The sequence below is a fragment of the Neoarius graeffei genome, chromosome 23 (genome assembly GCF_027579695.1).
Source record: "Neoarius graeffei isolate fNeoGra1 chromosome 23, fNeoGra1.pri, whole genome shotgun sequence".
In the NCBI taxonomy this organism is placed as follows: Eukaryota; Metazoa; Chordata; class Actinopteri; order Siluriformes; family Ariidae; genus Neoarius; species Neoarius graeffei.
Window position 1 is genome coordinate 38,397,275 of NC_083591.1, and position 25,962 is coordinate 38,423,236.

The 25,962-nt window shown below is 44.3% G+C and overlaps 1 protein-coding gene across 1 annotated transcript in view; it reads left to right on the top strand.

Moving 5' to 3' along the window:
• Positions 1–1,311: 1,311 nt before the first annotated feature.
• LOC132871705 (mitochondrial adenyl nucleotide antiporter SLC25A24-like) overlaps positions 1,312–25,962 on the top strand; it is a 104,185-nt gene continuing 79,534 nt past the window's right edge. Inside the window, exon 1 of the mRNA XM_060906132.1 lies at positions 1,312–1,482. Within this exon, the coding sequence (XP_060762115.1) occupies positions 1,312–1,482 (171 nt within the window). The remainder of the gene's footprint in view (positions 1,483–25,962) is intronic.

Below are 25,962 nucleotides of genomic sequence, written 5' to 3' on the forward strand. Positions count from 1 at the left end.
AGGCGAACTGGTGGCTCTAAATTGACCGTAGGTGTGAACATTCAACAAAGTGCAAGTACGGGACAAATGTGTTGTATGTGTTGCAGTAGTACACATTATGCAGGCGTGTTTAACGTTAGCAAGACAGCTATTATATTGGGTAGTGGAGCGAAGGCTAACATTTGACTTGCCACGAAACACCTGCATAATGTGCACTACTGCAACACATACAACACATTTGTCCCGTACTTACACTTTGTTGAATTAATTCAATATCATAGTCGCCACTGAAGTCCACTCGATCCCTGTTTACCGTCAATGGATCGGCCACTCGTCAAACAGTCCGCCAGAATCCGAGTAGGGAATGGCTGAGCGTAGCTGTCAGTCAAACACAAGTTAGCCTATGGGAATGCATTCCTGGACAGCCCACCCACACGTGAAGTTTGTGCCAAAACTGCAAGCAAAAAGTCAGGGAGCGCAAACGAGAACGCTGGAATCGCAACCAAAATAAACGACGTCAAACAAAACTGAGAAAGACGCGGAACAAAAATAAAAGGTTTCTGAAGAGTAATAGACTGATATTTTGCACGATTACACAAATAATTTGTTTGCCAGTCTAAAAAAATGGACTTGGCGGCACGGTGGTGTAGTGGTTAGCGCTGTCGCCTCACAGCAAGAAGGTCCGGGTTCGAGCCCCGTGGCCGGCGAGGGCCTTTCTGTGCGGAGTTTGCATGTTCTCCCCGTGTCCGCGTGGGTTTCCTCCGGGTGCTCCGGTTTCCCCCACAGTCCAAAGACATGCAGGTTAGGTTAACTGGTGACTCTAAATTGACCGTAGGTGTGACTGTGAGTGTGAATGGTTGTCTGTGTCTATGTGTCAGCCCTGTGATGACCTGGCGACTTGTCCAGGGTGTACCCCGCCTTTCAGCTGGGATAGGCTCCAGCTTGCCTGCGACCCTGTAGAACAGGATAAAGCGGCTAGAGATAATGAGATGAGATTTTAGGTAAATTATTTTAATTTGCATCTTATACGGATTTTATAAGGGAAATACGGATTTTGGAGGTTGGTTATACAGGTTTGATTGACCAAAAGGTTGACATGTATGAGCTTTAATGCTGCAACCTGGTTCGACCTACATTGACTGCATTGAGTGGGCGTGGTTACTCATCGTCCCGCCCCGCCCCTACAGCTAGTGGTCCTGGCACTCCGCCTTCGTGTTTACGTTTCCGGATCGAGCTGTCGCGTTCTGTACTTTCGTAAATACATGTCGGGAGCCTCTTTCAGCCTCTTTGCAGAATCGTCGCAGGTCTGTCGGGCCGACTGCAGGGATGCGCATGCGCGGATTCCTCCTGAAGGACTGCAGGTGCTGGGATGCGACCAGCAGCAGAAACTACGAGGAGCTGTTTGAGAAACTAGACACTAATAAAGATGGGAAAGTTGACGTGGCAGAGCTTCGGACAGGTCTCATAGCGATGGGGATAGCCCTGCGGACCGCAGAAGCTCAGGTAGATTGAACGCATGACCCGGTGTAGAATAATCCGGGCTGCGATCACTAACCTGCTGCCAGGAATGCAGTGTGATGCAGCGTTCACGTGCTCCGCGGATGTTGCCATTTCCCCGTGTTTTCTTTCCGGTTATGAAATCGTAATTCTGTAAATTCACGTGCACCGCTAATGCTAGATATCTTCCTCACATTTCAGGGTTTTATTATTATTATTATTATTATTATTATTATTATTATTATCATTATTATTATTAAAACAAACATGCGTCCTATTAACCTCTAAACCGATGCTCAAACCCCAGGGGCATTTAGACTCGTGAAGGCAGCATGATTCTATGCTACATGATCATATTCTCATTTTTATTCTTCAGTCTTTTGCAAACTGCATCGTCCCCAGACGACATGCTTTAATCGATTCCAGTCATTCCATCTCCATAAAATGCCAACAGCATGCGGATGCGGGTGGGCGTGGTCAGTTATTAGCCCCGCCCACTACCAAGGACCTAAAACTGTCAGTCAAGGTTGTGATGAAGATTCTCATCTCATCTCATCATCTCTAGCCGCTTTATCCTGTTCTACAGGGTCGCTGGAGCCTATCCCAGCTGACTACGGGCGAAAGGCGGGGTACACCCTGGACAAGTCGCCAGGTCATCGCAGGGCTGACACATAGACACAGACAACCATTCACACTCACACTCACACCTACGGTCGATTTAGAGTCACCAGTTAACCTAACCTGCATGTCTTTGGACTGTGGGGGAAACCGGAGCACCCGGAGGAAACCCACGCGGACACGGGGAGAACATGCAAACTCCACACAGAAAGGCCCTCGCCGGCCACGGGGCTCGAACCCAGGACCTTCTTGCTGTGAGGCGACAGCGCTAACCACTACACCACCATGCCGCCAAGTCAATTTTTTTAGACTGGCAAACAAATTATTCGTGTAATCGTGCAAAATATCAGTCTATTACTCTTCAGAAACCTTTTATTTTTGTTCCGCGTCTTTCTCAGTTTTGTTTGACGTCGTTTATTTTGGTTGCGATTCCAGCTTTCTTGTTTGCGCTCCCTGACTTTTTGCTTGCAGTTTTGGCACAAACTTGACGTGTGGGTGGGCTGTCCAGGAATGCATTCCCATTGGCTAACTTGTGTTTGACTGACAGCTACGCTCAGCCATTCCCTACTCGGATTCTGGAGGACTGTTTGACGAGTGACCGATCCATTGACGGTAAACAGGGATCGAGTGGACTTCAGTGGCGACTATGATATTGAATTAATTCAACAGAGTTTAAGTGCGGGACAAATGTGTTGTATGTGTTGCAGTAGTACACATTATGCAGGTGTTTCGTGGAAAGTCAAATGTTAGCCTTCGCTCCACTACCCAATATAATAGCTGTCTTGCTAACGTTAAACACGCCTGCATAATGTGTACTACTGCAACACATTTGTCCCGTACTTGCACTTTGTTGAATGTTCACACCTACGGTCAATTTAGAGCCACCAGTTCGCCTAACCTGCATGTCTTTGGACTGTAGGGGAAACCCACGCGGACAGAGGGAGAACATGCAAACTCTACGCAGCCGCGAACCCAGAACCTTCTTGCTGTGAGGTGATAGTGCTAACCACTACACCACCATGCTGCCTCCATATGAATGATCCATCCACCCATCCATTATCTATAGCCGCTTATCCTGGTCTACAGGGTCGTGGGCAAGCTGGAGTCTATCCCAGCTGACTATGGGTGAGAGGCGGGGTACACCCTGGACAAGTCGCCAGGTCATCACAGGGCTGATACATAGAGACAAACAACAATTCACACCTACGGTCAATTTAGAGTCACCAGTTAACCTAACCTGCATGTCTTTGGACTGTAGGGGAAACCGGAGCACCTGGAGGAAACCTGCGCGGACACGGGGAGAACATGCAAACTCCGCACAGAAAGGCCCTCGCCGGCCACAAACCCAGGACCTTCTTGCTGTGAGGCGACAGCGCTAACCGCTACACCACCATGCTACCTGATGTGCAAATATTTTTTTAATATCGTTTTTGTTACTTATTAATTAACGTAAATCCTGTTGTGTTTCTCATTTATTCATATTAATAATATCATCAATATTTATTAATTATAATTGGAACCAAAAGGACACATGGAAGAGTGCGTACCTTCACCAAGCCACATATTATCAACATCAAAATCATATCACTTGAATGTAGGATAATACTAAAACTGTGCACCAAGTTTCATCAAAATCTGTTCACTAGTTTTTGATTTGGTGCTGTAGTGGTTAGCGCTGTCTCCTCACAGCAAGAAGGTCCGGGTTCGAGCCCCGTGGCCAGCGAGGTCCTTTCTGTGTGGAGTTTGCATGTTCTCCCTGTGTCTGCGTAGGTTTCCTCCGGGTGCTCCGGTTTCCGCCACAGTCCAAAGACATGCAGGTTAGGTTAATTGGTGGCTCTAAATCGACCGTAGGTGTGAATGTGAGTGTGAATGGTTGGTTGTCTCGATGTATCAGCCCTGTGATGGCCTGGCAACTTGTTCAGGGTGTACCCCGCCTCTCGCCCATCGTCAGCTGGGATAGGATCCAGCTTGCCTGCAACCTTGTCAAACAGGATAAGTGGCTACAGATAATGGATGGATGGATGGATGGATGGATGGATGGAAGAGTGCGTACCTTCACCAAGCCACAAATTATCAACATCAAAATCATATCACTTGAATGTAGGATAATACTAAAACTGTGCATCAAGTTTCATCAAAATCTGTTCAATAGTTTTTGATTTGCTGGTGTACTGCAACCCTGCACTGTTGCCTCACAGCAAGAAGGGTCTGGATTCGAGCCCAGTGGCTGACGGGGGCCGTTCTTTGTGGAGTTTGCAGGTTCTCCTTGTGTCTGCGTGGTTTTGCTTCGGTTTTCCCCCACAGTCCAAAGACATGCATTTTAGGCTAATTAGTGGCTCTAAATTGACCTTAGGTCTGAATGTGAGTGTGAATGGTTGTTTGTGTTTATGTATCGGCCCTGCGATGAACTGGTGACTTGTCCAGGGTGTACCCTGCTTCTTGCCCATAGTCAGATGGGATAGGCTCCAGCTTGCCCGCAACCCTACACAGGATAAGCGGTTACAGATCATGGATGGATGGATGAAGGAATTGGCTTTGTGTTTTCCAGTTTCTCTGACTCATATTAGGCCGCATCACACCCACCCAGTCATTCATTATTTCCATATAACTGAACATCATAACAATGCTTTGGTTTCCCCCACAGTCCAAAGACATGCAGGTTAAGCGAATTGGTGGCTCTAAATTGACCGTGAATGTGAATGGTTGTTTGTCTCTATGTGCCAGCCCTGTGATGATCTGGCAACTTGTCCAGGGTGTACCCCGCGTCTTGCCCATAGTCAGCTGGGATAAGCTCCAGCTTGCACGTGACCCTGCACAAGATGAGTGGTTACGGATAATGGATGGATGGATAGTTTTTGAGTTACTTTGGGATAATTAAAAAATATATATATCTTGGATTCGCATACATGTCTGGATCCTGGATCCACAAACATATCCAGATTTGCATCAAAAGCTAATAATTTATTACTTGGCCCATGGCTCACCTTTTCTCAAAACTTCATCAAAATCCATTCACTACTTTTTGAGTTATGTTGGGAAAAGACAAACCAACAAGCAGAGGCGAAAACATAACCTCCTGCAACAAAGTTGGCGGAGGTAATCATGGATCTTACTGAACTTTATGCACGTCGCATTTTTAAAAAGTCATTAAAATCATAGCTTTTAATCATAGATTAATCCCAAAAGGCTGCATTGTTGATGTATAGTGAACTGTGTAGGGTGTAGAAACCATCATTTCATACCTTAGTGCACTTGAATGTAACAGTCTTGAGAATCCGTGTGTTTATTGGTCAATGGTAACTTTATGTAACATAAGCCCAGTTAAGAGAATGTTGCACTTTCTTAAAGTTAATAATCAACACAGTAGACATATGTAAGTACGCAAGAATACAGTGCCTTGCGTAAGTATTCACAACCAACGAACTTTTCCATATTTTACAGTGCTAGAACCTGCACATGAAATTGATTGAATTAGGATTATACTGTATGTCATGAATCTACAAGATAGCCCATAATACTGGTTATTTAAAAAATGGTAATGGTAGAACAGAAGTTGTGATTGCATGCGTATTCACCCTGTTGGTGTGAAACCCCTAAATTACTCAAGTAATTAGTCACAGCCTGGTCAGACTGGTCACATGGCGAATAGTTGAATGGTGAATAATTGAACGGTGTCCACTTGTGCCCAAGTAAAGTGTCACATGATCTCAATATACCTCAATACACCTCTTCCTGGAAGTTTGTTAGACAATATACATAAACAAACAGCATCACAAGGAGCTAAGACCAAAGAGTATACAGTCTGGGACAAAGTTCTACAAAAATGTTTCCATCATACACTACCGTTCAAAAGTTTGGGGTCACTTTGAAATGTCCTTATTTTTGAAAGAAAAGCACTGTTCTTTTCAATGAAGATCACTTTAAACTAATCAGAAATGCACTCTATACATTGCTAATGTGCTAAATGACTATTCTAGCTGCAAATGTCTGGTTTTTGGTGCAATATCTCCATAGGTGTATAGAGGCCCATTTCCAGCAACTCTCACTCCAGTGTTCTAATGGTACAATGTGTTTGCTCATTGCCTCAGAAGGCTAATGGATGATTAGAAAACCCTTGTACAATCATGTTAGCACAGCTGAAAACAGTTGAGCTCTTTAGAGAAGCTATAAAACTGACCTTCCTTTGAGCAGATTGAGTTTCTGGAGCATCACATTTGTGGGGTCGATTAAATGCTCAAAATGGCCAGAAAAATGTCTTGACTATATTTTCTATTCATTTTACAACTTATGGTGGTAAATAAAAGTGTGACTTTTCATGGAAAACACAAAATTGTCTGGGTGACCCCAAACTTTTGAACGGTAGTGTAGTTTGGTTATAAAAATAATAATCCCAATTTTTTTTTTCAACATTCAGCAGAGCACATTGAAATTCATTATTTAAACAAACAAAAAAAAGGATAACATATGTCATAACAACTCTGCCTAGAGAAGACTGTCTAAATTTCTAAAGAGGGGATTACACAGAGAAGCAACCAAGAGGCTGAGGGTAACTCTCAACATGATACTACCACCACCAAGCTTCACTGTGAGGATGGTGCTGTCAGGGTGATAAGCAGTGATAAAGTGTTTTAACCCAATATGTTGGGTGTTGCTTTGTACCAAGGCCAAAAAAGTTACATTTTGGTCTTATCAGACCAGAGAAGCATTTTTTTTCTCTTCCACATGTTTGTCTCCAACATGTCCAAACAAGATTCTCTATGGCTTGTGCTCTTCCATAAAACCCAGTTGTGGCTATGAACAAACAGCCCATACTAGTACTACTGCTAGGTTGAGTCTCCTTGGGAATGACTGGCGATGGCATGCCAGGATGGCCTATGACCCATCAAAGTTCTGATTTCATCTGCTGAAGCGAGACCAGTATCGTGCATCAGCTGGTTGACATATGTCAGGCACTGTCCGCCCCGGAAAGCCTGACCATGACGTGGTTCCCACAGAACCAAGTTGTGAGCTGCCTCATCGCTGTGGCGGACACAATGCCCCGCCAAACCCAATCGTCTTGATCTTATCTTTAAAGAGAGTGGTGGTAAATCTCCATTCAGCGCTTCATTTGGAATTCGGTCCCGCCAGGTGACACTGTGGACTTTTTGGAGCATGCATGTGTAGCAACCATCCAGTCTCGATTCCTCATGGACCGTCAGTGTCCAGGTCTCACATCCGTAGGTCAGAATAGATTCCACCGAAGCCACGAAGATACTCTTTTTTTTTAACCCGATTGCCATATTTGAATGCCAGATGTTCTTCAGTTTATGGAGTGCGCACCAGGCCTGGGCCTTTCTCACGCCAATATCCTTCCCTGATGAACCAATGCATGAGTCTAAGTACAACCCTGATTCCAAAAAAGTTGGGACAAAGTACAAATTTTAAATAAAAACATAATGCAATAATTTATAAATCTCAAAAACTGATATTGTATTCACAATAGAAAATAGACATTAAAGCCGCAAGCGGCCTCGACGGGCCCTCGCGCCAGCGGCCAAGGGGGGCGGGGGCACGCTTCCCCGCGAAAGACCTTCCACAGCTTCTGCGGCAAGAGACATTACTCCCACAATGGCGACAAAGCACAGAATTGGACACATGGCAACAATAGGGTCTCGCACTGTACGGTGCTCGGGGCCTAATAATAATAATAATAATAATAATAATAATAATCCTTAAAAAACAATAGGGTCTCGCGCTGTACGGTGCTCGGGCCGTAATAATAATAATAATAACTAGAAACTATATGCCAAGCAGGCACCTTAATGCGAGAGGCAAAAATCACAACACGTTAGGGGGCGCTACAGAGGCCCTGAGGCCCGCCTGGATCTGGGCTTCTGGTTCTCAGTAGCGGTGGCAGTCCAAGAAAAAGGAGCCAAATTTCGTGCGTTGTCGACCATGGCAAGCGCCCCAATAAGGGTCTTGTAAAGAGTTTGCTTGCCAAGTTTAACAAATCTGAAGCTGCAATATCATTTTTGCCATAACCAGCACCCCCAGGGGCGAAAGTGCACAAAATTTGGCGTACATGTCAGGTGAGCTATGAAGAGTTTGAATATCAAGTTTGATCAAGATTGAGTAAATAGAAGATGAGATATTGATTTTTGAAGAAAAAATGTTTTGGTTTTTCCCATGTCAGTAGGTGGCACTATGCTGTACATGAGCGATTATGAGTTGGAAAAATAAGTGTCTACAACAGCAACGTACTACCACAAGGTAGTGGAGTGAAGGAAAAGCATTATGGAATTATTTACCAAAAACCCGTTTTGGAGCAATTGCGTCGGCCAAAAACAGCGCCCCCCATGGACGAAAATTCCCAAAATGGGGTATACATGACATGGGAGGTAGTAAGAGGGTGGCCGTGAATTTTGACCAAATTTGAGGAAAGATTGGATTTTTTGCCCAAAAATAGCGCCCCCAGTGGCGAAATATCACAGAATTTGGGTAGCATGTCAGAAGCCCAATGAGTGATTTGCGTGTGAAGTATGAGCAGTTTTGAGCAATTAGAAGATTTGTTATGAATTTTTTAGCATGTAAAATTTTGAAGTGAAAATTGATTGACGTATAACTTCTGAACGGCTTATCCTACGTGAAACGTATTTAGGAACTTTTGTCAGCCATGTCTGTAGATGATGTCTATCAATTTTGGTGACATTCCTATGAACGGCCTAGGAGGAGTTGCGCCGTCTTCGTGGCCATGCATTTCGCACAAAAGTGAAATTACCTCACTTCCTGTTGGGCGTGGCTAATGCATTGGCATTACATTTTTGACCGGCTTAGTGAGATACATATGCGTACCAAATGGCATGCCACTACTACAAACTACATGGCAAACAGGCACCTTTATGCGGGAGGCCAAAATCACAACGACTTAGGGGGCGCTAAAGAGGCCCTGAGGCCCACCTGGATCTGGGCTTCTGGTTCTCAGTAGCGGTGGCAGTCTAAGAAAAAGGAGCCAAATGTCGTGCGATGTCGACCATGGCAAGCGCCCCAGTAAGGGTCTTGTAAAGAGTTTGCTTGCCAAGTTTGACAAATCAGAAGCTGCAATATCATTTCTGCCATAACCAGCACCCCCAGGGGCGAAAGTGCACAAAATTTGGCGTACATGTCCGGTGAGCTATGAAGAGTTTGAATATGAAGTTTGATGACAATTGAGTAAATAGAAGATGAGATATAGATTTTTGAAGAATAAATTTTTTGGTTTTTCCCATGTCAGTAGGTGGCGCTATGCTGTACATGAGCGATTATGAGTTGGAAAAATAAGTGTCTACAACAGCAACGCACTATCACAAGGTAGTGGTGTGAAGGAAAAGCATTATGGAATTATTTACCAAAAACCCGTTTTGGAGCAATTGCGTCGGCCAAAAACAGCGCCCCCCATGGACGAAAATTCCCAAAATGTGGTATACATGACATGGGAGGTAGTAAGAGGGTGGCCGTGAAGTTTGACCAAATTTGAGGAAAGATTGGAATTTTTGCCCAAAAATAGCGCCCCCAGTGGCGAAATATCGCAGAAATTGGGTAACATGTCAGAAGCCCAATGAGTGATTTGCGTGTGAAGTATGAGCAGTTTTGAGCAATTAGAAGATTTGTTATGAATTTTTTAGCATGTAAAATTTTGAAGTGAAAATTGATTGACGTATAACTTCTGAACGGTTAGTCCTACGTGAAATGTATTTAGTAACTTTTGTCAGCCATGTCTGTAGATGATGTGTATCAATTTTGGTGACATTCCCATGAACGGTCTAGGAGGAGTTGCGCCATCTTCGTGGCCATGCATTTCGCACAAAAGTGAAATTACCTCACTTCCTGTTGGGCGTGGCTAATGCATTGGCATTACATTTTTGTCCGGCTTAGTGAGATACATATGCATACCAAATGGCATGCCACTACTACAAACTATATGGCAACCAGGCACCTTAATGCGGGAGGCCAAAATCACAACGACTTAGGGGGCGCTATAGAGGCCCTGAGCCCCGGCCAAGTTTGTGGTTTTGGTTCTGAGTAGCGGTGGCAATTCTCGGAACTGGTGCCAAATTTCGTGCGTTTTCGCCCATGGCAAGCGCCCCGAAAATGGCCCAACAGCGGAGAAAAATAAAGAAGAAGAAGAAGAAGACGGAAGAATAATTAAAGCCGCAAGCGGCCTCGACGGGCCCTCGCGCCAGCGGCCAAGGGGGGCGGGGGCATGAGTCCCTGCGAAAAAACTTCCACAGCTTCTGCGGCAAGAGACATTACTCCCACAATGGTGACAAAGCACAGAATTGGACACATGGCAACAAAAGGGTCTCGCACTTCGTGCGTTGTCGACCATGGCAAGCGCCTCAATAAGGGTCTTGAAAAGAGTTTGCTTGCCAAGTTTGACAAATCAGAAGCTGCAATATCATTTTTGCCATAATCAGCACCCCCAGGGGCGAAAGTGCACACAATTTGGCGTATATGTCAGGTGAGCTATGAAGAGTTTGCGTATGAAGTTTGATGACAATTGAGTAAATAGAAGATGAGATATAGATTTTTGAAGAATAAATTTTTTGGTTTTTCCCATGTCAGTAGGTGGCGCTATGCTGTACATGAGCGATTATGAGTTGGAAAAATAAGTGTCTACAACAGCAACGTACAATCACAAGGTAGTGGTGTGAAGGAAAAGCATAATGGAATTATTTACCAAAAACCCGTTTTGGAGCAATTGCGTGGGCCAAAAACAGCGCCCCCCATGGACGAAAATTCCCAAAATGTGGTATACATGACATGGGAGGTAGTAAGAGGGTGGCCGTGAAGTTTGACCAAATTTGAGGCAAGATTGGATTTTTTGCCCAAAAATAGCGCCCCCAGTGGCGAAACATCACAGAAATTGGGTCACATGTCAGAAGCCGAATGAGAGATTTGCGTGTGAAGTATGAGCAGTGTTGAGCAATTAGAAGTTTTGTTATGAATTTTTAAGCATGTAAAATTCTGCATTGAAAAATGATTGACGTATAACTTCTGAACGCTTTACCCTACGTGAAACGTATTTAGCAACTTTTGTCAGCCATGGCTGTAGATGATGTGTATCAATTTTGGTGACGTTCCTATGAATGGTCTAGGAGGAGTTGCGCCGTCTTCGTGGCCATGCATTTCGCACAAAAGTGAAATTACCTCACTTCCTGTAGGGTGTGGCTAATGCATTGGCATTACATTTTTGTCCGGCTTGGTGAGATACATATGCGTACCAAAGGGCATGCCACTACTACAAACTACATGGCAACCAGGCACCTTAATGCGAGAGGCAAAAATCACAACACGTTAGGGGGCGCTATAGAGGCCCTGAGGCCCACCTGGATCTGGGCTTCTGGTTCTCAGTAGCGGTGGCAGTCTAAGAAAAAGGAGCCAAATTGCGAGCGTTGTCGACCATGGCAAGCGCCCCAATAAGGGTCTTGTAAAGAGTTTGCTTGCCAAGGTTGACAAATCAGAAGCTGCAATATCATTTCTGCCATAACCAGCACCCCCAGGGGCGAAAGTGCACAAAATTTGGCGTAGATGTCAGGTGAGCTATGAAGAGTTTGCGTATGAAGTGTGATGAAAATTGAGTAAATAGAAGATGAGATATAGATTTTTGAAGAATAAATTTTTTGGTTTTTCCCATGTCAGTAGGTGGCGCTATGCTGTACATGAGCGATTATGAGTTGGAAAAAAAAGTGTCTACAACAGCAACGTACTATCACAAGTTAGTGGTGTGAAGGAAAAGCATTATGGAATAATTAACCAAAAACCCATTTTGGAGAAATTGCGATGGCCAAAAACAGCGCCCCCCGTGGACGAAAATTCCCAAAATGTGGTGTACATGACATGGGAGGCAGCAAGAGGGTGGCCGTGAAGTTTGACCAAATTTGAGGAAAGATTGGATTAATTGCCCAAAAATAGCGCCCCCAGTGGCGAAATATCACAGAAATTGGGTCACATGTCAGAAGCCCAATGAGTGATTAGCGTGTGAAGTATGAGCAGTGTTGAGCAATTAGAAGATTTGTTATGAATTTTTTAGCATGTAAAATTTTGAAGTGAAAATTGATTGACGTATAACTTCTGAACGGTTTATCCTACGTGAAACGTATTTAGTAACTTTTGTCAGCCATGTCTGTAGATGATGTGTATCAATTTTGGTGACATTCCTATGAACGGTCTAGGAGGAGTTGCGCCGTCTTCGTGGCCATGCATTTCGCACAAAAGTGAAACTACCTCACTTCCTGTTGGGCGTGGCTAATGCATTGGCATTACATTTTTGTCCGGCTTAGTGAGATACATATGCGTACCAAATGGCATGCCAGTACTACAAACTATATGGCAAACAGGCACCTTAATGCGGGAGGCCAAAATCACAACGACTTAGGGGGCGCTATAGAGGCCCTGAGCCCCGGCCAAGTTTGGGCTTTTGGTTCTGAGTAGCGGTGGCAATTCTCGGAAGTGGTGCCAAATTTCGTGCGTTTTCGCCCATGGCAAGCGCCCCGAAAATGGCCCAACAGCGGAGAAAAATAAAAAAGAAGAAGAAGAAGAAGACGGAAGAATAATTAAAGCCGCAAGCGGCCTCGACGGGCCTTCGCGCCAGCGGCCAAGGGGGGCGGGGGCATGCGTCCCCGCGAAAAACCTTCCACAGCTTCTTCGGCAAGAGACATTACTCCCACAATGGCGACAAAGCACAGAATTGGACACAGAGTACACGGTGCGCTGAGATGTTGTCATGGACAGAACATTTTATGCCATGGCTTCCCAACCAAATTAATGTATTTACCTCATCAGTCACCAAGCTATAGCTACATAGGATTGTCTTCTGTTAGACATCTATTAGTCTGTATGTAACGCTACAACACTTGCTCCCGACTGCCTACCCATTCCCCACAAGTCATGTGTGTTTAAGGCAACCAAAACAACATACTCCTGGTGCCTCATGATTGTAAACACCTCTCCTGCAACTGCTACAGTGCAATGAGCGCCACCAGTGGTCCACAAGTCATGTGTGTTTAAGGCAACCAAAACAACATACTCCTGGTGCCTCATGATTGTAAACACCTCTCCTGCAACTGCTACAGCGCAATGAGCGCCCCCAGTGGTGAAAGTTCACCAAATTTGGTATACATGTCAAGGGACCTATGAAGAGTTGTTTTGTAAAGTTTGATCAAGTTTGACCAATCAGAAGCCGAGATATAAATTGTTGCCTGAAAACAGCGCCCCCAGTGGCAAAAGTTCACAAAATTTGGCACATATGTCAGGTGACCTGTTAAGAGTGTGCGTATCAAGTTTGATCAAGATTGAGTAAATAGAAGATGAGATATTGATTTTTGAAGAATAAATTTTTTGGTTTCTCCCATGTCAGTAGGTGGCGCTATGCTACAACACTTGCTCCCGACTGCCTACCCATTCCCCACAAGTCATGTGTGTTTAAGGCAACCAAAACAACATACTCCTGGTGCCTCATGATTGTAAACACCTCTCCTGCAACTGCTACAGTGCAGTGAGCGCCCCCAGTGGTCCACAAGTCATGTGTGTTTAAGGCAACCAAAACAACATACTCCTGGTGCCTCATGATTGTAAACACCTCTCCTGCAACTGCTACAGCGCAATGAGCGCCCCCAGTGGTGAAAGTTCACCAAATTTGGTATACATGTCAAGGGACCTATGAAGAGTTGTTTTGTAAAGTTTGATCAAGTTTGACCAATCAGAAGCCGAGATATAAATTGTTGCCTGAAAACAGCGCCCCCATTGGCAAAAGTTCACAAAATTTGGCACATATGTCAGGAGACCTGTTAAGAGTGTGCGTATCAAGTTTGATCAAGATTGAGAAAATAGAAGATGAGATATTGATTTTTGAAGAATAAATTTTTTGGTTTCTCCCATGTCAGTAGGTGGCGCTATGCTGCACATGAGCGATTATGAGTTGGAAAAATAAGTGTCTACAACAGCAACGTACTATCACAAGGTAGTGGTGTGAAGGAGAAGCATTATGGAATTATTTACCAAAAACCTGTTTTGGAGCAATTGCGTTGGCCAAAAACAGCGCCCCCCATGGACGAAAATTCCCAAAATGAGGTGTACATGACATGGGAGGTAGTAAGAGGGTGGCCGTGAAGTTTGACCAAATTTGAGGAAAGATTGGATTTTTTGCCCAAAAATAGCGCCCCCAGTGGCGAAATATCACAGAAATTGGGTAACATGTCAGATGCCCAATGAGTGATTTGCGTGTGAAGTATGAGCAGTTTTGAGCAATTTGAAGATATGTTATGAATTTTTAAGCATGTAAAATTTTGCATTGAAAATTGATTGACGTATAACTTCTGAACGGTTTATTCTACGTGAAACGTATTTAGGACCTTTTGTCAGCCCTGTCTGTAGATGATGTGGATCAATTTTGGTGACATTCCTATGAACGGTCTAGGAGGAGTTGCGCCGTTTTCGTGGCCATGCATTTCGCACAAAAGTGAAATTACCTTACTTCCTGTTGGGCGTGGCTAATGCATTGGCATTACATTTTTGTCCGGCTTAGTGAGATACATATGCGTACCAAATGGCATGCCACTACTACAAACTACATGGCAACCAGGCACCTTAATGCGGGAGGCCAAAATCACAATGAGTTAGGGGGCGCTATAGAGGCCCTGAGGCCCGCCTGGATCTGGGCTTCTGGTTCTCAGTAGCGGTGGGAGTCTAAGAAAAAGGAGCCAAATTTCGTGCGATGTCGACCATGGCAAGCGCCCCAAAAAGGGTCTTGTAAAGAGTTTGCTTGCCAAGTTTGACAAATCAGAAGCTGCAATATCATTTCTGCCATAACCCGCACCCCCAGGGGCGAAAGTGCACAAAATTTGGCGTACATGTCAGGTGAGCTATGAAGAGTTTGCGTATGAAGTTTGATGACAATTGAGTAAACAGAAGATGAGATATAGATTTTTGAAGAATAAATTTTTTGGTTTTTCCCATGTCAGTAGGTGGCGCTATGCTGTACATGAGTGATTATGAGATGGAAAAATAAGTGTCCACAACAGCAACGCACTGTCACAAGGTAGTGGTGTAAAGGAAAAGCATTATGGAATAATTTACCAAAAACCCGTTTTGGAGAAATTGCGTCGGCCAAAAACAGCGCCCCCCATGGACGAAAATTCCCAAAATGTGGTATACATGACATGGGAGGTAGTAAGAGGGTGGCCGTGAAGTTTGACCAAATTTGAGGAAAGATTGGATTTTTTGCCCAAAAATAGCGCCCCCAGTGGCGAAATATCACAGAAATTGGGTAACATGTCAGAAGCCCAATGAGTGATTAGCGTGTGAAGTATGAGCAGTGTTGAGCAATTAGAAGATTTGTTATGAATTTTTTAGCATGTAAAATTTTGAAGTGAAAATTGATTGACGTATAACTTCTGAACGGTTTATCCTACGTGAAACGTATTTAGTAACTTTTGTCAGCCATGTCTCTAGATGATGTGTATCAATTTTGGTGACATTCCTATGAACAGTCTAGGAGGAGTTGCGCCGTCTTCGTGGCCATGCATTTCACACAAAAGTGAAATTACCTCACTTCCTGTTGGGCGTGGCTAATGCATTGGCATTACATTTTTGTCCGGGTTAGTGAGATACATATGCGTACCAAATGGCATGCCACTACTACAAACTATATGGCAACCAGGCACCTTAATGCGGGAGGCCAAAATCACAACGACTTAGGGGGCGCTATAGAGGCCCTGAGCCCCGGCCAAGTGTGGGCTTTTGGTTCTGAGTAGCGGTGGCAATTCTCGGAAGTGGCGCCAAATTTCGCGCGTTTTCGCCCATGGCAAGCGCCCCGAAAATGGCCCAACAGCGGAGAAAAATAAAGAAGAAGAATAATTAAAGCCGCAAGCGGCCTCGACGGGCCCTCGCGCCAGCGGCCAAGGGGGGCGGGGGCATGCGTCCCCGTGAAATACCTTCCACAGCTTCTTTGGCAAGAGACATTACTCCCACAATGGTGACAAAGCACAGAATTGGACACAGAGTACACGGTGCGCTGAGATGTTGTCATGGACAGAACATTTTATGCCATGGCTTCCCAACCAAATTAATGTATTTACCTCATCAGTCACCAAGCTATAGCTACATAGGATTGTCTTCTGTTAGACATCTATTAGTCTGTATGTAACGCTACAACACTTGCTCCCGACTGCCTACCCATTCCCCACAAGTCATGTGTGTGTAAGGCAACCAAAACAACATACTCCTGGTGCCTCATGATTGTAAACACCTCTCCTGCAACTGCTACAGTGCAATGAGCGCCCCCAGTGGTCCACAAGTCATGTGTGTTTAAGGCAACCAAAACAACATACTCCTGGTGCCTCATGATTGTAAACACCTCTCCTGCAACTGCTACAGCGCAATGAGCGCCCCCAGTGGTGAAAGTTCACCAAATTTGGTATACATGTCAAGGGACCTATGAAGAGTTGTTTTGTAAAGTTTGATCAAGTTTGACCAATCAGAAGCCGAGATATAAATTGTTGCCTGAAAACAGCGCCCCCAGTGGCAAAAGTTCACAAAATTTGGCACATATGTCAGGTGACCTGTTAAGAGTGTGCGTATCAAGTTTGATCAAGATTGAGAAAATAGAAGATGAGATATTGATTTTTGAAGAATAAATTTTTTGGTTTCTCCCATGTCAGTAGGTGGCGCTATGCTACAACACTTGCTCCCGACTGCCTACCCATTCCCCACAAGTCATGTGTGTTTAAGGCAACCAAAACAACATACTCCTGGTGCCTCATGATTGTAAACACCTCTCCTGCAACTGCTACAGCGCAATGAGCGCCCCCAGTGGTGAAAGTTCACCAAATTTGGTATACATGTCAAGGGACCTATGAAGAGTTGTTTTGTAAAGTTTGATCAAGTTTGACCAATGAGAAGCCGAGATATAAATTGTTGCCTGAAAACAGCGCCCCCAGTGGCAAAAGTTCACAAAATTTGGCACATATGTCAGGTGACCTGTTAAGAGTGTGCGTATCAAGTTTGATCAAGATTGAGAAAATAGAAGATGAGATATTGATTTTTGAAGAATAAATTTTTTGGTTTCTCCCATGTCAGTAGGTGGCGCTATGCTGCACATGAGCGATTATGAGTTGGAAAAATAAGTGTCTACAACAGCAACGTACTATCACAAGGTAGTGGTGTGAAGGAGAAGCATTATGCAATTATTTACCAAAAACCTGTTTTGGAGCAATTGTGTTGGCCAAAAACAGCGCCCCCCATGGACGAAAATTCCCAAAATGAGGTGTACATGACATGGGAGGTAGTAAGAGGGTGGCCGTGAAGTTTGACCAAATTTGAGGAAAGATTGGATTTTTTGCCCAAAAATAGTGCCCCCAGTGGCGAAATATCACAGAAATTGGGTAACATGTCAGATGCCCAATGAGTGATTTGCGTGTGAAGTATGAGCAGTTTTGAGCAATTTGAAGATATGTTATGAATTTTTAAGCATGTAAAATTTTGCATTGAAAATTGATTGACGTATAACTTCTGAACGGTTTATTCTACGTGAAACATATTTAGGAACTTATGTCAGCCATGTCTGTAGATGATGTGTATCAATTATGGTGACATTCTTATGAACTGTCTAGGAGGAGTTGTGCCGTTTTCGTGGCCATGCATTTCGCACAAAAGTGAAATTACCTTACTTCCTGTTGGGCGTGGCTAATGCATTGGCATTACATTTTTGTCCGGCTTAGTGAGATACATATGCGTACCAAATGGCATGCCAGTACTACAAACTACATGGCAACCAGGCACCTTAATGCGGGAGGCCAAAATCACAATGAGTTAGGGGGCGCTATAGAGGCCCTGAGGCCCGCCTGGATCTGGGCTTCTGGTTCTCAGTAGCGGTGGGAGTCTAAGAAAAAGGAGCCAAATTTCGTGCGATGTCGACCATGGCAAGCGCCCCAAAAAGGGTCTTGTAAAGAGTTTGCTTGCCAATTTTGACAAATCAGAAGCTGCAATATCATTTCTGCCATAACCCGCACCCCCAGGGGCGAAAGTGCACAAAATTTGGCATACATGTCAGGTGAGCTATGAAGAGTTTGCGTATGAAGTTTGATGACAATTGAGTAAACAGAAGATGAGATATAGATTTTTGAAGAATAAATTTTTTGGTTTTTCCCATGTCAGTAGGTGGCGCTATGCTGTACATGAGTGATTATGAGATGGAAAAATAAGTGTCCACAACAGCAACGCACTATCACAAGGTAGTGGTGTAAAGGAAAAGCATTATGGAATAATTTACCAAAAACCCGTTTTGTAGAAATTGCGTCGGCCAAAAACAGCGCCCCCCATGGACGAAAATTCCCAAAATGTGGTATACATGACATGGGAGGTAGTAAGAGGGTGGCCGTGAAGTTTGACCAAATTTGAGGAAAGATTGGATTTTTTGCCCAAAAATAGCGCCCCCAGTGGCGAAATATCACAGAAATTGGGTAACATGTCAGAAGCCCAATGAGTGATTAGCGTGTGAAGTATGAGCAGTGTTGAGCAATTAGAAGATTTGTTATGAATTTTTTAGCATGTAAAATTTTGAAGTGAAAATTGATTGACGTATAACTTCTGAACGGTTTATCCTACGTGAAACGTATTTAGTAACTTTTGTCAGCCATGTCTGTAGATGATGTGTATCAATTTTGGTGACATTCCTATGAACAGTCTAGGAGGAGTTGCGCCGTCTTCGTGGCCATGCATTTCACACAAAAGTGAAATTACCTCACTTCCTGTTGGGCGTGGCTAATGCATTGGCATTACATTTTTGTCCGGCTTAGTGAGATACATATGCATACCAAATGGCATGCCACTACTACAAACTATATGGCAACCAGGCACCTTAATGCGGGAGGCCAAAATCACAACGACTTAGGGGGCGCTATAGAGGCCCTGAGCCCCGGCCAAGTGTGGGCTTTTGGATCTGAGTAGCGGTGGCAATTCTCGGAAGTGGCGCCAAATTTCGCGCGTTTTCGCCCATGGCAAGCGCCCCGAAAATGGCCCAACAGCGGAGAAAAATAAAGAAGAAGAATAATTAAAGCCGCAAGCGGCCTCGACGGGCCCTCGCGCCAGCGGCCAAGGGGGGCGGGGGCATGCGTCCCCGCGAAATACCTTCCACAGCTTCTTCGGCAAGAGACATTACTCCCACAATGGTGACAAAGCACAGAATTGGACACAGAGTACACGGTGCGCTGAGACGTTGTCATGGACAGAACATTTTATGCCATGGCTTCCCAACCAAATTAATGTATTTACCTCATCAGTCACCAAGCTATAGCTACATAGGATTGTCTTCTGTTAGACATCTATTAGTCTGTATGTAACGCTACAACACTTGCTCCCGACTGCCTACCCATTCCCCACAAGTCATGTGTGTTTAAGGCAACCAAAACAACATACTCCTGGTGCCTCATGATTGTAAACACCTCTCCTGCAACTGCTACAGTGCAATGAGCGCCCCCAGTGGTCCACAAGTCATGTGTGTTTAAGGCAACCAAAACAACATACTCCTGGTGCCTCATGATTGTAAACACCTCTCCTGCAACTGCTACAGTGCAATGAGCGCCCCCAGTGGTGAAAGTTCACCAAATCTGGTATACATGTCAAGGGACCTATGAAGAGTTGTTTTGTAAAGTTTGATCAAGTTTGACCAATCAGAAGCCGAGATATAAATTGTTGCCTGAAAACAGCGCCCCCAGTGGCAAAAGTTCACAAAATTTGGCACATATGTCAGGTGACCTGTTAAGAGTGTGCGTATCAAGTTTGATCAAGATTGAGAAAATAGAAGATGAGAGATTGATTTTTGAAGAATAAATTTTTTGGTTTCTCCCATGTCAGTAGGTGGTGCTATGCTACAACACTTGCTCCCGACTGCCTACCCATTCCCCACAAGTCATGTGTGTTTAAGGCAACCAAAACAACATACTCCTGGTGCCTCATGATTGTAAACACCTCTCCTGCAACTGCTACAGTGCAATGAGCGCCCCCAGTGGTCCACAAGTCATGTGTGTTTAAGGCAACCAAAACAACATACTCCTGGTGCCTCATGATTGTAAACACCTCTCCTGCAAGTGCTACAGCGCAATGAGCGCCCCCAGTGGTGAAAGTTCACCAAATTTGGTATACATGTCAAGGGACCTATGCAGAGTTGTTTTGTAAAGTTTGATCAAGTTTGACCAATCAGAAGCCGAGATATAAATTGTTGCCTGAAAACAGCGCCCCCAGTGGCAAAAGTTCACAAAATTTGGCACATATGTCAGGTGACGTGTTAAGAGTGTGCGTATCAAGTTTGATCAAGATTGAGAAAATAGAAGATGAGATATTGATTTTTGAAGAATAAATTTTTTGGTTTCTCCCATGTCAGTAGGTGGCGCTATGCTGCACATGAGCGATAATGAGTTGGAAAAATAAGTGTCTACAACAGCAACGTACTATCACAAGGTAGTGGTGTGAAGGAGAAGCATTATGGATTTATTTACCAAAAACCTGTTTTGGAGCAATTGCGTTGGCCAAAAACAGCGCCCCCCATGGACGAAAATTCCCAAAATGAGGTGTACATGACATGGGAGGTAGTAAGAGGGTGGCCGTGAAGTTTGACCAAATTTGAGGAAAGATTGGATTTTTTGCCCAAAAATAGCGCCCCCAGTGGCGAAATATCACAGAAATTGGGTAACATGTCAGATGCCCAATGAGTGATTTGCGAGTGAAGTATGAGCAGTTTTGAGCAATTTGAAGATATGTTATGAATTTTTAAGCATGTAAAATTTTGCATTGAAAATTGATTGACGTATAACTTCTGAACGGTTTATTCTACGTGAAACATATTTAGGAACTTTTGTCAGCCATGTCTGTAGATGATGTGTATCAATTTTGGTGACATTCCTATGAACGGTCTAGGAGGAGTTGCGCCGTTTTCGTGGCCATGCATTTCGCACAAAAGTGAAATTACCTTACTTCCTGTTGGGCGTGGCTAATGCATTGGCATTACATTTTTGTCCGGCTTAGTGAGATACATATGCGTACCAAATGGCATGCCACTACTACAAACTACATGGCAACCAGGCAACTTAATGCGGGAGGCCAAAATCACAATGAGTTAGGGGGCGCTATAGAGGCCCTGAGGCCCGCCTGGATCTGGGCTTCTGGTTCTCAGTACCGGTGGGAGTCTAAGAAAAAGGAGCCAAATTTTGTGCGATGTCGACCATGGCAAGCGCCCCAAAAAGGGTCTTGTAAAGAGTTTGCTTGCCAAGATTGACAAATCAGAAGCTGCAATATCATTTCTGCCATAACCCGCACCCCCAGGGGCGAAAGTGCACAAAATTTGGCGTACATGTCAGGTGAGCTATGAAGAGTTTGCGTATGAAGTTTGATGACAATTGAGTAAACAGAAGATGAGATATAGATTTTTGAAGAATAAATTTTTTGGTTTTTCCCATGTCAGTAGGTGGCGCTATGCTGTACATGAGTGATTATGAGATGGAAAAATAAGTGTCCACAACAGCAACGCACTATCACAAGGTAGTGGTGTAAAGGAAAAGCATTATGGAATAATTGACCAAAAACCTGTTTTGGAGAAATTGCGTCGGCCAAAAACAGCGCCCCCCATGGACGAAAATTCCCAAAATGTGGTATACATGACATGGGAGGTAGTAAGAGGGTGGCCGTGAAGTTTGACCAAATTTGAGGAAAGATTGGATTTTTTGCCCAAAAATAGCGCCCCCAGTGGCGAAATATCACAGAAATTGGGTAACATGTCAGAAGCCCAATGAGTGATTAGCGTGTGAAGTATGAGCAGTGTTGAGCAATTAGAAGATTTGTTATGAATTTTTTAGCATGTAAAATTTTGAAGTGAAAATTGATTGACGTATAACTTCTGAACGGTTAATGCAACGTGAAACGTATTTAGTAACTTTTGTCAGCCATGTCTGTAGATGATGTGTATCAATTTTGGTGACATTCCTATGAACGGTCTAGGAGGAGTTGCGCCGTCTTCGTGGCCATGCATTTCACACAAAAGTGAAATTACCTCACTTCCTGTTGGGCGTGGCTAATGCATTGGCATTACATTTTTGTCCGGCTTAGTGAGATACATATGCATACCAAATGGCATGCCACTACTACAAACTATATGGCAACCAGGCACCTTAATGCGGGAGGCCAAAATCACAACGACTTAGGGGGCGCTATAGAGGCCCTGAGCCCCGGCCAAGTGTGGGCTTTTGGTTCTGAGTAGCGGTGCCAATTCTCGGAACTGGCGCCAAATTTCGCGCGTTTTTGCCCATGGCAAGCGCCCCGAAAATGGCCCAACAGCGGAGAAAAATAAAGAAGAAGAATAATAATAGTGAACTCTGACAAGAACAATAGGGCCTTCGCCCTATAGGGCTCGGGCCCTAATTAAAGCCGCAAGCGGCCTCGACGGGCCCTCGCGCCAGCGGCCAAGGGGGCATGCGTCCCCGCGAAATACCTTCCACAGCTTCTTCGGCAAGAGACATTACTCCCACAATGGCGACAAAGCACAGAATCGGACACAGAGTACACGGTGCGCTGAGATGTTGTCATGGACAGAAAATTTTATGCCATGGCTTCCCAACCAAATTAATGTATTTACCTCCTCAGTCACCAAGCTATAGCTACATAGGATTGTCTTCTGTTAGACATCTATTAGTCTGTATGTAACGCTACAACACTTGCTCCCGACTGCCTACCCATTCCCCACAAGTCATGTGTGTGTAAGGCAACCAAAACAACATACTCCTGGTGCCTCATGATTGTAAACACCTCTCCTGCAACTGCTACAGTGCAATGAGCGCCCCCAGTGGTCCACAAGTCATGTGTGTTTAAGGCAACCAAAACAACATACTCCTGGTGCCTCATGATTGTAAACACCTCTCCTGCAACTGCTACAGCGCAATGAGCGCCCCCAGTGGTGAAAGTTCACCAAATTTGGTATACATGTCAAGGGACCTATGAAGAGTTGTTTTGTAAAGTTTGATCAAGTTTGACCAATCAGAAGCCGAGATATAAATTGTTGCCTGAAAACAGCGCCCCCAGTGGCAAAAGTTCACAAAATTTGGCACATATGTCAGGTGACCTGTTAAGAGTGTGCGTATCAAGTTTGATCAAGATTGAGAAAATAGAAGATGAGATATTGATTTTTGAAGAATAAATTTTTTGGTTTCTCCCATGTCAGTAGGTGGCGCTATGCTACAACACTTGCTCCCGACTGCCTACCCATTCCCCACAAGTCATGTGTGTTTAAGGCAACCAAAACAACATACTCCTGGTGCCTCATGATTGTAAACACCTCTCCTGCAACTGCTACAGCGCAATGAGCGCCCCCAGTGGTGAAAGTTCACCAAATTTGGTATACATGTCAAGGGACCTATGAAGAGTTGTTTTGTAAAGTTTGATCAAGTTTGACCAATGAGAAGCCGAGATATAAATTGTTGCCTGAAAACAGCGCCCCCAGTGGCAAAAGTTCACAAAATTTGGCACATATGTCAGGTGACCTGTTAAGAGTGTGCGTATCAAGTTTGATCAAGATTGAGAAAATAGAAGATGAGATATTGATTTTTGAAGAATAAATTTTTTGGTTTCTCCCATGTCAGTAGGTGGCGCTATGCTGCACATGAGCGATTATGAGTTGGAAAAATAAGTGTCTACAACAGCAACGTACTATCACAAGGTAGTGGTGTGAAGGAGAAGCATTATGCAATTATTTACCAAAAACCTGTTTTGGAGCAATTGCGTTGGCCAAAAACAGCGCCCCCCATGGACGAAAATTCCCAAAATGAGGTGTACATGACATGGGAGGTAGTAAGAGGGTGGCCGTGAAGTTTGACCAAATTTGAGGAAAGATTGGATTTTTTGCCCAAAAATAGTGCCCCCAGTGGCGAAATATCACAGAAATTGGGTAACATGTCAGATGCCCAATGAGTGATTTGCGTGTGAAGTATGAGCAGTTTTGAGCAATTTGAAGATATGTTATGAATTTTTAAGCATGTAAAATTTTGCATTGAAAATTGATTGACGTATAACTTCTGAACGGTTTATTCTACGTGAAACATATTTAGGAACTTATGTCAGCCATGTCTGTAGATGATGTGTATCAATTATGGTGACATTCTTATGAACTGTCTAGGAGGAGTTGTGCCGTTTTCGTGGCCATGCATTTCGCACAAAAGTGAAATTACCTTACTTCCTGTTGGGCGTGGCTAATGCATTGGCATTACATTTTTGTCCGGCTTAGTGAGATACATATGCGTACCAAATGGCATGCCAGTACTACAAACTACATGGCAACCAGGCACCTTAATGCGGGAGGCCAAAATCACAATGAGTTAGGGGGCGCTATAGAGGCCCTGAGGCCCGCCTGGATCTGGGCTTCTGGTTCTCAGTAGCGGTGGGAGTCTAAGAAAAAGGAGCCAAATTTCGTGCGATGTCGACCATGGCAAGCGCCCCAAAAAGGGTCTTGTAAAGAGTTTGCTTGCCAATTTTGACAAATCAGAAGCTGCAATATCATTTCTGCCATAACCCGCACCCCCAGGGGCGAAAGTGCACAAAATTTGGCGTACATGTCAGGTGAGCTATGAAGAGTTTGCGTATGAAGTTTGATGACAATTGAGTAAACAGAAGATGAGATATAGATTTTTGAAGAATAAATTTTTTGGTTTTTCCCATGTCAGTAGGTGGCGCTATGCTGTACATGAGTGATTATGAGATGGAAAAATAAGTGTCCACAACAGCAACGCACTATCACAAGGTAGTGGTGTAAAGGAAAAGCATTATGGAATAATTTACCAAAAACCCGTTTTGTAGAAATTGCGTCGGCCAAAAACAGCGCCCCCCATGGACGAAAATTCCCAAAATGTGGTATACATGACATGGGAGGTAGTAAGAGGGTGGCCGTGAAGTTTGACCAAATTTGAGGAAAGATTGGATTTTTTGCCCAAAAATAGCGCCCCCAGTGGCGAAATATCACAGAAATTGGGTAACATGTCAGAAGCCCAATGAGTGATTAGCGTGTGAAGTATGAGCAGTGTTGAGCAATTAGAAGATTTGTTATGAATTTTTTAGCATGTAAAATTTTGAAGTGAAAATTGATTGACGTATAACTTCTGAACGGTTTATCCTACGTGAAACGTATTTAGTAACTTTTGTCAGCCATGTCTGTAGATGATGTGTATCAATTTTGGTGACATTCCTATGAACAGTCTAGGAGGAGTTGCGCCGTCTTCGTGGCCATGCATTTCACACAAAAGTGAAATTACCTCACTTCCTGTTGGGCGTGGCTAATGCATTGGCATTACATTTTTGTCCGGCTTAGTGAGATACATATGCATACCAAATGGCATGCCACTACTACAAACTATATGGCAACCAGGCACCTTAATGCGGGAGGCCAAAATCACAACGACTTAGGGGGCGCTATAGAGGCCCTGAGCCCCGGCCAAGTGTGGGCTTTTGGTTCTGAGTAGCGGTGGCAATTCTCGGAAGTGGCGCCAAATTTCGCGCGTTTTCGCCCATGGCAAGCGCCCCGAAAATGGCCCAACAGCGGAGAAAAATAAAGAAGAAGAATAATTAAAGCCGCAAGCGGCCTCGACGGGCCCTCGCGCCAGCGGCCAAGGGGGGCGGGGGCATGCGTCCCCGCGAAATACCTTCCACAGCGTCTTCGGCAAGAGACATTACTCCCACAATGGCGACAAAGCACAGAATTGGACACATGGCAACAATAGGGTTCGCCATAACCAGCACCCCCAGGGGCGAAAGTGCACAAAATTTGGCATATATGTCAGGTGAGCTATGAAGAGTTTGCGTATGAAGTTTGATGACAATTGT